An 18,022-nucleotide genomic window follows, 5' to 3' on the forward strand; every position below is an offset into this window, starting at 1 on the left:
ATCTCCACCTTTCTCACTCTTCCATCAAGTGCTGTGTCTTGGTCTAGGCCAACAAGGCCCAGGCCTAGGGCGGCACTGTGCGGGGGGGGCGGCAAAAAGCCGCCCCCCCCCCCCGAAAATGGCAGCGGCGCCCTCTTCCCGACTCCCGCACAGCAGGGCCACCATCTGGGGAGAACAGCTTAGCAGTGCAGTGGCGTCCCGGGTTCGGAGGGGGCTAGAAAGTAGTTTAAGTAAGAGCTGTCAAGCCGCCTCTCCGTAAAGCTGTGATTCTGTCTCTGATTGGCCCTCTGCTGTGGCCAATCATGGGGAGGAAAACAGCGGTCTGGAAGCTGGGCGGCGGCACGGCGAAACCAATTAGAGCGGCTCTCTCTCTCTTCTCCCTTCGGCTGACAGAAAGGGGAGGGGGGGCGAGCGGGGAAGCTCTCTGCTGCTGCCGAGTTCTCTGACAAATGCAGCAGCAGTGCTGTGATAGGGAGAGGAGAGATGCAGGCTGTCTGTGTATCTCCCCCACTCGCCCCCCCTCCCCTTTCTGTCAGCCGAAGGGAGAAGAGAGAGAGCGGCTCTAATTGGTTTTACCATGCCGCCGCCCAGCTTCCTGACCGCTGTTTCTCACCCCATACTTGGCCACAGCAGAGGGCCAATCAGAAGACTCTGGGGGCATCATGGGAAAAGTAGTCCCTGAAGAATGACGGCCCCAGTGTGTCCACAGACATCATGCTACAGCCCCCAGCATGCATGCACTCTGCTGAGGGGGATGTTAGAGGAGAAAAAGAGAGTACTGTGCTGGGGGAAGCCAAAGAGGGAGCCAAGCTGTACCCGCACCACCAGAGAGCCACGCTGTACCCGCACCACCAGAGAGCCACGCTGTACCCGCACCACCGGAGAGCCACGCTGTACCCGCACCACCAGAGAGCCACGCTGTACCCGCACCACAGACAGCCACGCTGTACCCGCACCACCAGAGAGCCACGCTGTACCCGCACCACCAGAGAGCCACGCTGTACCCGCACCACCAGAGAGCCACGCTGTACCCGCACCACCAGAGAGCCACGCTGTACCCGCACCACAGACAGCCACGCTGTACCCGCACCACCAGAGAGCCACGCTGTACCCGCACCACCAGAGAGCCACGCTGTACCCGCACCACCAGAGAGCCACGCTGTACCCGCACCACCAGAGAGCCACGCTGTACCCGCACCACCAGAGAGCCACGCTGTACCCACACCACCAGAGAGCCACGCTGTACCCACACCACCAGAGAGCCACGCTGTATCCGCACCACCAGAGAGCCACGCTGTACCCGCACCACCAGAGAGCCACGCTGTACCCGCACCACCAGAGAGCCACGCTGTACCCACACCACCAGAGAGCCACGCTGTTCCCGCACCACCAGAGAGCCACGCTGTACCCACACCACCAGAGAGCCACGCTCTACCCGCACCACCAGAGAGCCACGCTGTACCTGCACCACCAGAGAGCCAGCCACACTGTTCCCGCACCACCAAAGAGAGAGCCACGCTGTACCTGCACCACCAGAGGGGGAGAAAGATAAAGCCACTGCCAGGGTACAGACATGCTACACTACTGACCAGAGTCAGCCTGGGCAACCCAGAGTGAGCGAACGTACAGCCAGAGGGATCACTGTTGCAGTTTCATCGGGTCTGGTAAGAGAGTCTGTTGGCCATTACCCATTACTGTTCCCAGGGACTGAGCCATTAGGAATTGCCTAACCTGATATCCTCCAGGCCTTGTTGACCGCCACAATGAGCTCCAATGCTGGGCCTCCAGTCAAAAAATTAAGGGGGATGACACAATTTTTACAGCTCCAGGTGACACCAAACCTAGTGATGCCACTGTCCCGGAGCCCACAACAAGTTCCGGCACTGAGCTTCAGTAACTGGCAGCCAGAGTGCGCTAGCGTGGGCACCCAGGACATCTGCCACCTGGGGTCCCACAAGCGGCGATCGGCTTTCCATAGCAGCCGCCACCTCTCTCCCCACTGTCAGCCACACACACTCCTCAGCTCCTCCTCCTTCTCAGCTCCAATGTTCTAGTGTACACAGCCAGGAGGAGAAGGAGCCACAGAGGAGGGACATGACTTCAGTGCATGAGCCGCGCTGCTGCTCTGAGGTCTGTGTATTGTTTACAGTGGAGGGGGACACAGTAACCGGGAAGGGGGGCAGATAACAGATGCACACATGGATGAGGGGAGGGGGGTAAGGGGATATGTGCTGGCTGCTTTGGGAGGGGAGAGGATATGTGCTAGTGGGGGGGGTCTGATCTTCCCCTCCCAAAGCAACTAGCACATATCCCCTTACCCCCCAAATGAAAAGATGCCGCATGCCTCTCTGTCCTCCTCCTGTGGTGTCCCTCTGTCCTCTTCCTGCGGCGTCCCTCTGTCCTCCTCCAATAAAGATGACAGGGCGGATCTTTAAAAGAAAGGGGTGTGGCCTTGACAGGAAGGGGTGGGTCATATTTAAATTAGGGGGTGCTCAAGCTCAGTCAGGCCTAGGGCAGCACAAAACCTAAATACACCACTGCTTTCATCTCTGCCTCTCTCTCAGTCCTCCATCTCTTCTTCTCTCATTTCTTCCCCATCTCTCCCCTTTTCTACGCTCCTTCATCCCCTCCCCCCCTCTCTCTCACTCCTCCTCCATCTCCCCTCCTCTCTTTCACTTCTACATCACTCCCTCTCTCTTAATCCTTCTCCATCTCTCCCCCTCTCTCTTACCCCTTTTCTATCTCTCCCCCTCTCTAAATCCTTCTCCATCTCTCTGTCACTCCTCCATCTCCCCTTATCTCACTCTTCCATATCTGCCTCTATCTCACTGCTCCATCTCTTCTTCTCTCATTCCTTTCCTATCTCTCCCTTTCTCCTTCGCTTCTTCATAATCTTCCCCCCTCTCTCACTCCTTCTCCATTTCTCCCTCACTCCTCCTAAATCTTTTCAGATCTCACTTCCCCCCCCCCACTCTTTCTCCCTCTCCCCTCACTCCTTCTCCATCTCTCCCCCTCTCCTTCATTCCTTCTCCATCTCCCCCCTTCTCCCTTACCCCTTCTCCATCTCTCCACCTCTCCCTTACCCCCTTCTCCATCTCTCTCCCTCACTCTTTCTCCATCTCTCCCCCTCTCCTTCACTCCTCCATCATTTACCTTCTCCCTCACTCCTGTTCTATCTCTTCCCCTCCATCCTACTCCTTTTCTTCCTCTCCCTCACTCCTTCCCCATCTCTCCCCCTCACTCCTTCTCCATCTCTCCCCCTCTCCCTTACCCCTTCTCCATCTCTCCCCCTCTCCCTTACCCCTTCTCCATCCTTCCCCCCTCCCTTACCCCTTCTCCATCTTTCCCCCTGTCCTTCACTCCTTCTCCATCATTCTCCTTCTCACTCACTCCTTCTCCATCTCTCCCCCTCTCCCTCACTCCTTCTCCATCTCTCTACCTCTCCCTCACTCCTTCTCCATCTCCCCCCCTTACCCCGTTCTCCATCTCTTCCTTACCCCTTCTCCATCTCTCCCCCTCTCCCTTACCCCTTCTCCATCTCTCCACCTCTCCCTTACCCCTTCTCCATCTCTCTCCCTCACTCTTTCTCCATCTCTCCCCCTCTCCTTCACTCCTTCTCCATCATTTTCCTTCTCCCTCACTCCTGTTCTATCTCTTCCCCTCCATCCTACTCCTTTTCTTCCTCTCTTTCACTCCTTCCCCATCTCTCCCCCTCACTCCTTCTCCATCTCTCCCCCCTCTCCCTTACCCCTTCTCCATCCTTCCCCCCTCCCTTACCCCTTCTCCATCTTTCCCCCTGTCCTTCACTCCTTCTCCATCATTCTCCTTCTCACTCACTCCTTCTCCATCTCTCCACCTCTCCCTTACTCCTTCTCCATATCTCCACCTCTCCCTCACTCCTTCTCCATCCCCCCTTACCCGTTCTCCATCTCTTCCTTACCCCTTCTCCATCTCCCCCCCTCTCCCTTACCCCTTCTCCATCTCTCCACCTCTCCCTCACTCCTTCTCCATCTCCCCCCCTTACCCGTTCTCCATCTCTTCCTTACCCCTTCTCCATCTCTCCCCCTCTCCCTTACCCCTTCTCCATCTCTCCCCCTCTCCCTTACCCCTTCTCCATCTCTCCCTCACTCCTTCTCCTTCTCTTCCTTTCTCCTTTACCCCTTCTCCATCTCTCCCTTACCCCTTCTCCATCTCTCCATCTCTCCCCCTCACCCCTTCTCCATCTCTCCCCCTCTCCCTTACCCCTTCTCCATCTCTCCCCCTCTCCCTTACCCCTTCTCCATCTCTCCCTCACTCCTTCTCCTTCTCTTCCTTTCTCCTTTACCCCTTCTCCACCTCTCCCTTACCCCTTCTCCATCTCTCCATCTCTCCCCCTCTCCCTCACTCCTTCTCCATCTCTCTCCCCTCTCCCTTACCCCTTCTCCATCCTTCCCCCCTCCCTTACCCCTTCTCCATCTTTCCCCCTGTCCTTCACTCCTTCTCCATCATTCTCCTTCTCACTCACTCCTTCTCCATCTCTCCCCCTCTCCCTCACTCCTTCTCCATCTGTCCACCTCTCCCTCACTCCTTCTCCATCTCCCCCCCTTACCCGTTCTCCATCTCTTCCTTACCCCTTCTCCATCTCTCCCCCTCTCCCTTACCCCTTCTCCATCTCTCCCCCTCTCCCTTACCCCTTCTCCATCTCTAACTCACTCCTTCTCCTTCTCTTCCTTTCTCCTTTACCCCTTCTCCACCTCTCCCTTACCCCTTCTCCATCTCTCCATCTCTCCACCTCTCCCTCACTCCTTCTCCATATCTCCACCTCTCCCTCACTCCTTCTCCATCCCCCCCTTACCCGTTCTCCATCTCTTCCTTACCCCTTCTCCATCTCTCCACCTCTCCCTCACTCCTTCTCCATCTCCCCCCCCTTACCCGTTCTCCATCTCTTCCTTACCCCTTCTCCATCTCTCCCCCTCTCCCTTACCCCTTCTCCATCTCTCCCCCTCTCCCTTACCCCTTCTCCATCTCTCCCGCACTCCTTCTCCTTCTCTTCCTTTCTCCTTTACCCCTTCTCCATCTCTCCCTTACCCTTCTCCATCTCTCCCCCTCACTCCTTCTCCATCTCTCCCCCTCTCCCTTACCCCTTCTCCATCCTTCCCCCCTCCATTACCCCTTCTCCATCTTTCCCCCTGTCCTTCACTCTCTCTCCATCATTCTCCTTCTCACTCACTCCTTCTCCATCTCTCCCCCTCTCCCTCACTTCTTCTCCATCTCTCCACCTCTCCCTCACTCCTTCTCCATCTCCCCCCCTTACCCATTCCCCATCTCTTCCTTACCCCTTCTCCATCTCTCCCCCTCTCCCTTACCCCTTCTCCATCTCTCCCTCACTCCTTCTCCTTCTCTTCCTTTCTCCTTTACCCCTTCTCCACCTCTCCCTTACCCCTTCTCCATCTCTCCATCTCTCCCCCTCTCCCTCACTCCTTCTCCATCTCTCCCCCTCTCCCTTACCCCTTCTCCATCCTTCCCCCCTCCCTTACCCCTTCTCCATCTTTCCCCCTGTCCTTCACTCCTTCTCCATCATTCTCCTTCTCACTCACTCCTTCTCCATCTCTCCCCCTCTCCCTCACTCCTTCTCCATCTGTCCACCTCTCCCTCACTCCTTCTCCATCTCCCCCCCTTACCCGTTCTCCATCTCTTCCTTACCCCTTCTCCATCTCTCCCCCTCTCCCTTACCCCTTCTCCATCTCTCCCCCTCTCCCTTACCCCTTCTCCATCTCTAACTCACTCCTTCTCCTTCTCTTCCTTTCTCCTTTACCCCTTCTCCATCTCTCCCTTACCCCTTCTCTCCCTCACCCCTTTCCATCTCTCCCCCTCTCCCTTATCCCTTCTCCATCTCTCCCTTACCCCTTCTCCATATCTCCATCTCTCCCCCTCTCCCTTACCCTTCTCCATCTCTCCCCCTCTCCCTTACCCCTTCTCCATCTCTCCCTCACTCCTTCTCCTTCTCTTCCTTTCTCCTTTACCCCTTCTCCACCTCTCCCTTACCCCTTCTCCATCTCTCCATCTCTCCCCCTCTCCCTCACTCCTTCTCCATCTCTCCCCCTCTCCCTTACCCCTTCTCCATCCTTCCCCCCTCCCTTACCCCTTCTCCATCTTTCCCCCTGTCCTTCACTCCTTCTCCATCATTCTCCTTCTCACTCACTCCTTCTCCATCTCTCCCCCTCTCCCTCACTCCTTCTCCATCTGTCCACCTCTCCCTCACTCCTTCTCCATCTCCCCCCCTTACCCGTTCTCCATCTCTTCCTTACCCCTTCTCCATCTCTCCCCCTCTCCCTTACCCCTTCTCCATCTCTCCCCCTCTCCCTTACCCCTTCTCCATCTCTAACTCACTCCTTCTCCTTCTCTTCCTTTCTCCTTTACCCCTTCTACATCTCTCCCTTACCCCTTCTCCATCTCTCCCTCACCCCTTTCCATCTCTCCCCCTCTCCCTTATCCCTTCTCCATCTCTCCCTTACCCCTTCTCCATATCTCCATCTCTCCCCCTCTCCCTTACCCTTCTCCATCTCTCCCCCTCTCCCTCACTCCTTCTCCATCTCTCTCCCTCTCCCTCACTCCTTCTCCATCATTCTCCTTCTCCCTCACTCTTTCTCCGTCTCTCCCCCTCTCCCTTACCCCTTCTCCATCTCCCCCTCTCCTTCACTCATTCTCCATCATTCTCCTTCTTCCTCACTCCTGTTCTATCTCTTCCCCTCTATCCTACTCCTTTTCTTCCTCTCCCTAACGTTTTCTCCATCTCTCTCCCTCTCTCTTACCCCTTCTCCATCTCTCCATCTCTCCCCCTCTCCCTTACCCCATCTCTCCCTTACCTCTTCTCCATCTCTCCCTCACTCCTTCTCCATCTCTCCCCCTCTCCCTTACCCCTTCTCCATCTCTCCCTTACCCCTTCTCCATCTCTCCATCTCTCCCCCTCTCCCTTACCACTTCCCCATCTCTCCCCCTCTCCCTCACTCCTTCTCCATCATTCTCCTTCTCCTTCACTCTTTCTCCATCTCTCCCCCTCTCCCTTACCCCTTCTCCATCTCCCCCCCTCTCCTTCACTCATTCTCCATCATTCTCCTTCTCCCTCACTCCCGTTCTATCTCTTCCCCTCTATCCTACCCCTTTTCTTTCTCTCCCTAATGTTTTCTCCATCTTTCTCCCTCTCTCTTACCCCTTCTCCATCTCTCCCCCTCTCCCCCACTCCCTCACGCCATTCTTCTGCTCCTTTCTTCAAACTCTTCTCTTTTTTTCCTCATCCTCTCCTTTTCTTCCCCTCTCCATCTGCTTACATTCATCTTTTTCCTTCTCTTTACTTTTCTCCTTTTTCTTGCCTGTCAATTTGTTTCATTTGCTTCCTCCTCTTCTTTATGTTTCTGACATCTCCTCCTCCCTCTTCTTATTTTCCCTACCCACTCTCTCTTTCTCCTTCACTCTCGCTTCTTCTCTTTCATTTCCCCTTATCCCTCACTCACCCTCTCTCTTTTTTCCCCCTTCTAGCCCCCCCTTTTCCCCCCAATCTTTGTCAGTTGTTCCGTCTCTTCTTCTCCCTCACTTTTCATCTCTTCTTCCACTTCTTCATCTCTCTTATGGCAGATATACTTACTTTCCCCAGACACGGGTTTGATGTCATCCAAGAGTTTAACTTCAACATTTTTGTAAATGTATTCACAGAATTTGTGACACTGATCCACAAAGCTAGAAGAGAGCTCTTCCTCTGACACCTCATCCATCCTCTGAAGAACCTTTTTATCTGCAGATGGAGGGTCAAACACAAAACATTTGCGGGTGTTGAAATACATCCGGATGGTGTCTCTGCACCGGTTGCTTATCTTTGAGGTCTCCTCTGTACTCTCCACTTGAAAGAATAAAATAATGCAAAATCAGAAACAAAACAAAAATGTTGGTCATAAGAAGATAAGACATCATAAAAAGTTTATTTTTACATGGAAAGAGTTGCTGTCTCTGACTATTTTATGCTCTCTGTGTCCTGCTGGAAAGATTTTACTTCATTTTCTGTCCTGGAGGCACAACTGGAAATCAGGGGATATCTCTTCAAAATTATTGATATCCCCATCTTGGAGACTTGTCATAGGAACATGTATCCCATTGGAGGTGTCTCCTTGCTCTGATAATAACTTTTGATTTCCACTCACTTTCTTGTCTTGGTGACATCTCCTCATCAGAGGCACAGACAGCAATAAAATCTGACCTATTATTTACTCTATCAAAAAAGAAAAAATTATGAAGCATGCAGGAATGGGAGACACCACACACCACAAGCTCAACAGGTGGAGAGGAATGTGAATGGCCTCAGACTTGAACTTCTCCTGGCCCTTGCCACTGATGCATTTCGCCCCACCCACCAGGGCTTAATCATAGAGGTCGCCTCTACGACCAAGCCCCTGGTGGGCGGGGGAAAATGCATCGGGGAGAGGCTCAGGAGGAGCTCAAGTCTGAGGCCATTCACATTCCTCTCCACCTGTGGTACTAGTGGTGTGCAGTGTCTCTCATTCCCTCATGCTTCACTGATTTCTGCATCAAGCATAAGACAGCCTGCACCCTTACAATGCTGTGAGACACTGAATTTTTACCAGCAGAGCACCTTGAGTGGCACTACAAGTGCAAAAATATTTCTAAATATACTTAAAAATCTGTATTAGCTTCCAGACATCTGAATCAAGCCTTTACTGAAAACTGACGACTGAATGTGATTGGTTGGTGCAGGGCAATGCCCCTGTACCACACAGAACCTTGAACCTGCAATCCGCACCTCCCTTGAGCAGTAATAGCTTCAACACTTCCTTCGACTGACCCTCAGAACCTGCACCCTATTTGCTAGACTAACAATGACTTCCTATACCGACCTCTTAGGACACATGGCCACAGCCAAATACCAATCACTAATACCCTGATATCACCGTTAGAAATGAACACAATCCTAACTAAATAATCTGACAACACAGCCACTTATCAAACAAAGGACTTTTAAAAAAATATATGTGTAGCGCTGACAATATTTGTTTCTAGTTATATGTAATGGTGTAAGGTTAATAAGTTGGTATATGGTGCCATCTAGTGGCCAAAAAAATATAATTGCAGCACCTTTAGATTTCATTACTTGGGGAAGTGACATGGAAGTGTTTTATTGTTTACTTCTGGACATTAACTTGACCTACCCATGATGCCCGTAAACTCCCATAGAACATTGGGAGAACTGAACTGCATCGTGGGAAGACTATAAAAAGGCTGGGAGCGGCCATCTTAGGTCTCTTGTTCCTGGGACGCGTGGCCTGCCAGAGGGCTCTGTGGGTGTGTGGGTTTTCCACAGAGTTGCAGCCTACCCTGTGCGGAGCGGAACAGCAGCCAGCGATCCTGCCTTAGATCACAGTGTGCTGGAGCAGCAAAGTGATCGTTCCGGAGACCCGTGAACGAGGTAACCGAGGACTCCTGGTCGTTAGTGAATGGAACGGCGTAGCAGCGCAGCTGTGACTTCAGATAGACTGAGGACTTGCGGAATGGAGGCATCCATTCATCTGAATTTAGTGCAGTGAGAGGGCTGATGCCCAGAAGTTTGTGTCACACTACACACATTTATATCGATTGCAAAGTGTTGCTGGGACTGATAGTCCCATGGAACAAATTCAGTTACCATTACTACAGTGCATCATTCTTCAGCATCCTATTGGTCACAAGCCTTGTGGATTACAATTATTGGTTTTATAGCTAGCAGAAGACTGAAGATAACAGGACTATTTTTATCAATGCAAGGCCTTGCATTTAGTCGAAAATAGAGTGACTGCACTGTCTAAGCAGTGGGAGCTCCCTAGGGATTTAAAACTGTGGGGTGTTAATCCTTCTGTGTTTTTTGTGTTTGCTACAGTGTGCTGGAGGTAGGAAGGTGTCCCGAGTTAAGACATTGACACTTTGAACACTGGTCCCACCTGGAGACACACCAACAGGGGGTCTATTCAAGAAAACCATATATATGTGTGTGTATATGTACTAAGATTGTTGTGAATATTCACTGTGCTGTCACGCTACGTTTGTGTGGCAGTATAGTCATTGTAACTATCTTTAAATATCAGTTTAGTAAAAAAAGTAATTTTGTTTAATCACAAATTTTCATGTGCAGTGTTGTTTTTCTCCTGCAGGTGGAGCAACAAACACCCAGGTAGAAGTATATATAACTGTAATATATATATATTGTGAGTTAACATTCGTATCAGTGTCATTACAACACTGCACTACAGTTGTGTCAAGGGGATTGAAACAAATTTATAAGGGGTGCAAGAGAGTAGAAAACAGGCCCGATCAATATCAGCAGCTCCTTCGGGGGTTATTGCTACATATGTATGTCACACAATAACTTATCCTTTACATGGTGACACCCAACTGCAACAGTTTCTGTATTATTACTCACGTTTCTGAGGTGACAGAGCATTCTCCAGGTACTCATCTTCTGTGATCTCCTTTCCATCCAACTCCAGCATCAAGGTGACATCTCTCACTGCCCAGATGAATGCAGGAAAGTGTCTGGAAAACTGTCCCTCGTTATTCTCATTATCCTTAGATTTTACCTTAATCAGTTCCGCCAGCTCCCCTACAAAACTAATTTTGAGTTAAGAAAGTATTGTCTTTATCTTTGAAAGTTCTATACATTAATCCAACCACAGCCCTGGACAATTCAAACAGAATGTTAAATGGTCAGCGTATGAATCTACTAAACGTTTTCAATGGAGGGAAATTCTAATTGTAAGGAGGTGTTAGGGCAGTTCTGTTCCTAGTTCTGTCACTAGGTGGAACCCACTCCTAATCTATACATATGCTTGGCAGTGTGAAACTATAAAGGAGTTTGGGGGGAGAATTAGAGGAGAAAGGAGGCAGTTGATCTTGCCCCCATGGGTCTAGGTGAAGCCCTTTTGATAGGTATGTAGTAAGGAGAAGATGAAGTTTACCTCCCCTGAGGAAGGTACCGACAGCAGCCACCAGACTTTGTAAAAACTTGTATATTTTTACTACAAGGTAAACATTGAAAATCATTGAAAACTGAAGTAGAATAGAAAAGTATTGAACCAGGTAGGACTTCAGCAATGCAGATTTATTAACAGCTGATAACATACAGGTTTATGTTCAAAGTATTACAAGATACAAGTCTAATTTATACAGTTTCTTACAATGCAAGCATATTAGATATAGGTATTCTTATTCCCTAACCAAATTGAAACAATTGTGAATTGTTCTCACCTTGAACCAGACAGGGTCTTTTCTGCCAATTCTTGGGAACCCTTCACCTGATAGGAGGTGGTCCGGTCCCCTCACAGAGTTCTGGGTTCCAGCTCGACCAAGTTTGTGAGGGAAATTCACCTGAGACCACTCTCTGGAACAAGTTAAGAAGTCTTCTCTATTTGACTCGTACGAGGAGACAAGTTACGGACAGATATTTGCCTGCTAGTTCTGACCGTCTGCCACCCTTGCAATAGGGCTGCATAGACAAACAGTCAGCCTGATAGAAACCTATCTGACTTGTCTGTATAACAATTGTAGAGCTTGCATTTATATACCCTTTTACAAGCCTTATCTTAACCATCTCTCTTAGATATGATTGGTCGCTAAGATCTATGTCAATGTAACTAACTATAAATCTGACACCTGTTCTACAACCAGATAAACGTAATTATTCCCAGAATTCCTATATGTTCATTAACCACTTACCGACCGGCCACTGTATATATACGTCATTACTTTGAAGATGGATATCTCGTTACGGCAACAACCGAGGTATCCATCTTTAGGGCCTGCGGTTCTGTACACGATAATGGTGGTCTCTGCAGCCACCCCCCTCCCGCCGCTCTCCCATGCCCTCCGCCGCTTACCGGAGCCGGCGGTAGCGGCGGAGGCAATCGGGTCCTTTCACTTCTTAGGTATGGAGACGAGTGAGGCTAAGATGGCCCCCACCCGTCTCCATACCATAGGAGGGTGGAAGCGACGTCATTACGTCAGCTCTGCCCATTTGTCTTAAAAGGCACAATTTTTTTGTGTCATTTTTTCAAACGACTTTTTTTTTTTTGCATTAAAGTCCAAATATGAGATCTGAGGACTTTTTGACCCCAGATCTCATATTTAAGAGGACCTGTCATGCTTTTTTCTATTATAAGGGATGTTTACATCCCTTGTCATAGGAATAAAAGTGATCCATTTTTTTTTTTTAAAAACAGTGAAAAAATAAATAAAATAAAGTAAAATAAATAAGAGAATTTTTTTTTTAAAGCGCCCTGTCCCAATGAGCTTGCGCGCAACGCATAAGCGAACGCATATGTGAGTAGTGCCCGCATATGAAAACAGTGGTCAAACCACACATGTGAGGTGTCGCCGCGACAGGTAGAGCAAGAGCAATAATTCTAGCCCTAGACCTCCTCTGTAACGCAAAACATGCAACCTGTAGAATTTTTTAAACGTCGCCTATGGAGGGTAAAAGTTTGACACCATTCCAGGAGCAGGCGCAATTTTGAAGGGTGACATGTTGGGTATCAATTTACTTGGCATAACATTATATTTCACAATATAAAAAAAATTGGGCTAACTTTACTGTTGTCTTATTTTTTTATTCAAAAAAGTGAATTTTTTCCAAAAAAAGTGCGCTTATAAGACCACTTCGCAAATACGGTGCAAAAAAAGTATTGCAATGACCGCCATTTTATTCTCTAGGGTGTTAAGAAAAAACAATATATAATGTTTGGGGGTTCTAAGTAATTTTCTAGCAAAAAAAACTGTTTTAAACATGTAAACACCTAAAATCCAAAACAAGGCTAGTCCTTAAGTGGTTAAAGTGATTTATAACTGGTTTTGTCCAATTAAAAACACCTGTGTAGAGACAGTAGGGCACCCAGCTGTGTTATCAAGCTCTCCTTGTCCTGATAAGATTTACAGTAACTTAACTCACAAATTTACTACTTTGGGACAATGAACTTTCAATAACCCCACCAGATGTGTTATATGTCTCACTATATGTATGTATTTTAACAGTTTTAATGAGGGCACAAGCAGACCTTTGTTTGACCCTGTCAAACTTAAATAATATACTGTACATAACTTTCCCGTATTCCTCATAATTATTTTAACCACCTATTTTCTTATCTTATCTGTCCGATTTATATGCATTTCAAGGACTTGAGACAATTCTATATAACTTGAATCTATTCTAATGAACTTTCACCCAGTAAACTATCTTATAAAAAGTATGAGAAAGAAGCAGAGAGGTCATCTGGTTCAACATTTAAAATGTAATCTTTCTAAATCTATGGAAAACACAGTATACATTATTAAAGATTAATAATTGTTGCTTTACTTATTGAATAATAATATTGATAAAACTACTACTATATAATAATAATATGAATAATAATATGAATAACATAAAATATATATTGGTTAATATGAAATTCTACTACAAAACCCACTGGACTCATCTCTGCTTCATAGTTGGTACATGGCTTGACATGAGAAAAAGCAAGGTGAAGTGTTGTGATAAGGTACTGGGCAGGTTATGGTGAATGTTCTTTATTCATCTTTCAGATAGAGTGGGTCCACACTAATGAAATTACGGGCAGGAGGCCTGTTAGTGGTATACAAAGAAGTTACATTGTACCTACGTCTGCTTGTTACTTCCTATAGTACATGCATTGCTGATCACACATTGCTTTCATTTTTTTTGTCTCATCAAAATGGATTCAGCTGCTAGAGAGTAAAGCAGAAAAACAGTTGCATGGAGTTACTATACTAAATACAGTGATACCTTGGTTCACAAACTTAATTTGTGAAATGACTCTGATCGTGAACCGAATTGGTTGTGAACCAAGGCAAATTTTCCCATAGGATTCAATGTAAATCAGGTTAATCCATGTAGCATGGCCCCCTCGAGGGCTGCTGAGATTTACCTGCTCATCTGCATCCCATGAGACTATCCCATGAGACTATGTGTGTGTATGGGGGAAGGGGGGGGACAGATGTGCAGGGGGTACAGAGGGGAAACAAATGTGTGTATGTTGGGAGGGGGGGCAGATGTGCAGGGGGGTACAGAGGGGGAACAGATGTGTGTATGTGGGGAGGGGGGGCAGATGTGCAGGGGTATAGAGGGGGGGACAGATGCGCAGGGGGTACAGAGGGGGAATAGATATGTGTGTGTGTGGGGAGGGGGGACAGATGTGCAGGGGGATACAGAGGGGGGGACAGATGCGCAGGGGGTACAGAGGGTGAAAAGATATGTGTGTGTGTGGGGAGGGGGGGACAGATGTGCAGGGGGGTACAGATATGTGTGTGGGGGTGCAGAGGGGAACAGAGGTGCAGAGCGGGGGCGCAGAGGGGAACAGCCATTTAGGATGATACAGTGATCGGGGGATCTGAGGTGTGAAGGTGGAAGAATTGTGGTGATCTGTGACCTGAAAATACAGGAATTTGGGTGATCTGAGGTGTGAAGGTTCAAGTTTACCTTTGTAAAAAAATAAACAAATGCAGATCTTTTTGCAGGTACAAAAATGTGGATTTATTATTATTTTTAGTAAGAACCTGTAAAACATTGTTAGTGTACCTGTATGCTCGTACAAACAGGCAGTTACATAGTTAGTCTGTCTGTATACTGCCCTAGCCTGTGGACCACGGCTGGCGCGAGGAAGCGAGCTGGTGTCATCCACGATTTGTCTTCAGGCTGGGTCCAGAGGCACAGGTGCAGGCCTGTGGACTACGGTTGAAGAAATAGGTGAAGAGGCACCGCAAAAATCTCAGTGAGGGGCGGAGCCAATTGGGGGGGGTGGCAAAATGAGGTTTCGCCTAGGGTGTCAAAAATCCTTGCACCAGCCCTGCCAACATATCTTTGCATTGATCCTTCTTCAGGTCTTCCTTTGTCAGTTGAGGTAGTTCTTGGCTGCGTAACTGTGTCAGGTCACAGTAGTACCTCGGCACTCCAGCAGGAGTGACTCCCACAGCTTCTGCACCTATTGCCCCCCTGTGCTTGTGTTCTACCCCTTGACATACAGCCGAGACTCCTTCCAGAGGTAAATGGACCCAACTCTTCTGACCAGTATTTATGAGGTGAGGCTTTCGAGAGAGGGCGTCATCGTCTCGGTTTCCTACCCCTGGCCGATACTTAAAGCTGAACCGGAACTCCGACAGAGTTACCAACCACTGATGTCCAGGGGAATCTAGTTTGGCAGTGGTCAGTAGGTAAGTTAAGGGATTATTATCCGTTTTCACCATAAAGGTGTCTTTGTACAGATAATCACGCAGCTTATCCACCACAGCCCACTTGAGGGCCAAGAACTCCAATTTGTGTGCCAGAATTTTCTTCTCAGGGGGACTGAGGCTTCAACTCATGTAGGCTACCGGGAGAAGTCTCCCTTCCGACTCATGTTATAACACTCCCCCAAGGCTATCTCTGCTAGCATCCACATGCAATTCTTGAATAGATTCATGAGGTTTCCTAGGGCCTCCTTTATGAATCTTCTGAGGATCCTCCTCTATTTGTTTCTCCAAAGTTCATTCAAGGCTTGGGCAATCTGCGAGAAATTCTTCACAAATCTTCTCTAGTAGGAGCAGAAACCCAAAAACGACCACAGTTCAGTGACAGTGCTTGGGCGAAGCTAGGAAGTGAGAGCCTCTAACTTCTAGGGGTCTGTAGCTATTCCTTCGGCTGAGACTACATGCCCAAAATACATGACCGAAGTCTGGTAAAATTGACACTTCTCCACCGACAGCTTCAGCCCCTCAGCGTGTAATCGTTGGAAAACCTTCTCCAAGCGAGCCTCATGCTCCTCCAACGTTTGCCCGAACACAATGATATCATCAAGGTAAACTAACACCTCTATCAGGTTCATATCGCCCACAGGGTTCTCCATCAGCCTCTGAAAAGTGTCGGGGGCCTCCATAAATCCTTGTGGCATTTGGTCGAATTCGAAAAACCTCAGAGGGCTGATAAAGGCTGTTTTCTCTTGGTCTTCCGGATGCATGGGTATCTGGTAGTATTCACTCTTCAGATCCAGCACACTAATGCCCCGTACACTTGATCGAAAATTCCACCAGCAAAAGTCCGATGTGAGCTTTTGGTCGGAAATTCCGACCGTGTGTATGTTCAATTGGACTTTCGCTGGGGAATTTACGCCAGCAAAAGATTGAGAGCAGGTTGTCTATTTTTCCATTGGAAAAAGTTCCTATCGGAAATTCTGATCGTCTGTAGCAATTCCGACGTGCAAAATTCCTATGCATGCTCGGAAACAATTCGACGCATGCTTGGAAGCATTGAACTTCATTTTCTCAGCTCGTCATAGTGTTGTACATCACCGCATTCTTAACAGTCGAAAGTTCAGTGAACTTTTGTGTGACCGTGTGTATGCAAGGCAAGCTTGAGCGGAATTCCGTCGGAAAAACCATCCAAGGTGAAATTCCGATCGTGTGTACAGGGCATAAATCATTTAGCTCCTGATAGGCATTGCAGGGCCTCTTCTATGCGAGGGGTTGTGTACTGGTCTGGGATAGTCCTTTCGATACAAGGTTCGGTAGTCAATACACATCCGGAGGGACACATTCTTTTTCTCACTACCACAATCGGGAAAGCATAAGGGCTCCTGGATTCTCTAATGACCCCCGACTTCTTCAGTTCAGTCAGTTGCTCTTGAACATCCTCCAAATCGCACAAAGGAATTCTTTTGGCTCTTTCCCGAAAAAGCTTGTCTTTATTTAGCTGAATCCGGTGCTGAACACTTCTGGCACAACCCACATCTAATTCATTTTTATAGAATATTTTCTCCCATCGGGCTATTTAAGCTTTTATCTTCCCCTTCCATCCGGGAGGCAGATTTGAGCAGTAAACAGTAGACTCTCCTCCATTTCCCTTCTGGATTAGATCATCCCATGTCACTGGGGTGGCAGCGCTCACCTTCCCAATCACCATCTGGAGCTTCAGATTGATTGGATGACAGGTGACATTCCTCACACTGACAGGAATCCATCCCCCACTCCTCAATAAGTCTCTGGTGGGTATGATCTCTGGGACTAATTCTATTCTACTATCTTCCTCTAGTGGATCAGCTTCCACCACCACATAAGGACCCGGCTGGTCCCATGACAACTTAACCATGGCTCTCATGCAAGCCCTCTCGCCAGGTTGCAGCACCTTTATCCTGGGTACCCAATCGCCACAGTCTTCCTACCCCTTCTGCAGGAGCCTTCTTCTCCTGCAACACCTGCTGAAAGTAATCTTCACCCGCTGAGAGTAATCTTCTCACAAGATTGGTGTTGGTACCTATCAACAATGAATATCGGCCTGCCCCAGGGGGTCGGGGGCAGACAACTGCTAAGGTATCAAAAGGTCTCAGGTTTTCTGGCCAAGGAAGTATCAAAAGTTATCTTGATAGGTATGTATCCAAGTTTCCTGCTGGCTTCTGGAAGAGCAACTTTGTTGAGCTTTCAGAACTTCAGTGAGTAATTGAGGGCTGATGCCTGCCTTGGGGCACTTGGCCCGAAAAGTGTCCAATCTCTCCACATCCATACCACCTCCTCCACCTCATCCATTACATCCACAACACCTCCTCTCTCGCCCTTGGGAAGATTTTGCCTCTCCTTGGCAAGTCCACTGTTCTTGGACCTTTGTTTAGGTCTCCATCACTCGCATTAAAGTGTGATACATCTGAGTTTGGGCTTGAGCTACTCGGCTCAAGTTCACTTATTGGCTTGTTAGTGTCAGGAATGGGCAGCCCAGCCAGTTCTGACTCAGTTCCACTGTCCTCATCTGAGAAACCCATTTCCGTATGTACAGCTCAAGCCACCACATTCTCTCTACTTCCAGCAACAGAGCTTACTTCCCTCGGTCTTTGGCTCTTCACCTCTAAGAGAGCTTCTTCCTCTTGTGCCTCCCTTATTAGTTAAGGGTATGTGGGCACCACCTTGGTTAAGTAACAACTTCAATGCGATAGGTTGATTTGGCTGAGCCCCTTGTAGAACCCGGTCCAATCGAGCC

The 18,022-nt window shown here is 48.7% G+C and overlaps 1 protein-coding gene across 4 annotated transcripts in view; it reads right to left on the reverse strand.

The window, feature by feature from the left end:
- The window catches only part of LOC141148209 (uncharacterized), a 116,601-nt gene that overhangs the window by 26,676 nt on the left and 71,903 nt on the right, over positions 1-18,022 (reverse strand). For all 4 annotated transcript variants that reach the window (XM_073635443.1, XM_073635445.1, XM_073635444.1 and 1 more), the window contains exons 6-7: positions 10,439-10,626; positions 7,622-7,873 (exon numbers count right to left, since the gene is read on the reverse strand). In XM_073635443.1, coding sequence (XP_073491544.1) covers positions 7,622-7,873; positions 10,439-10,626 — 440 coding nt within the window. The remainder of the gene's footprint in view (positions 1-7,621; positions 7,874-10,438; positions 10,627-18,022) is intronic.

Source organism: Aquarana catesbeiana, linkage group LG06, assembly GCF_042186555.1.
Source record: "Aquarana catesbeiana isolate 2022-GZ linkage group LG06, ASM4218655v1, whole genome shotgun sequence".
NCBI classification, from domain to species: domain Eukaryota; kingdom Metazoa; phylum Chordata; class Amphibia; order Anura; family Ranidae; genus Aquarana; species Aquarana catesbeiana.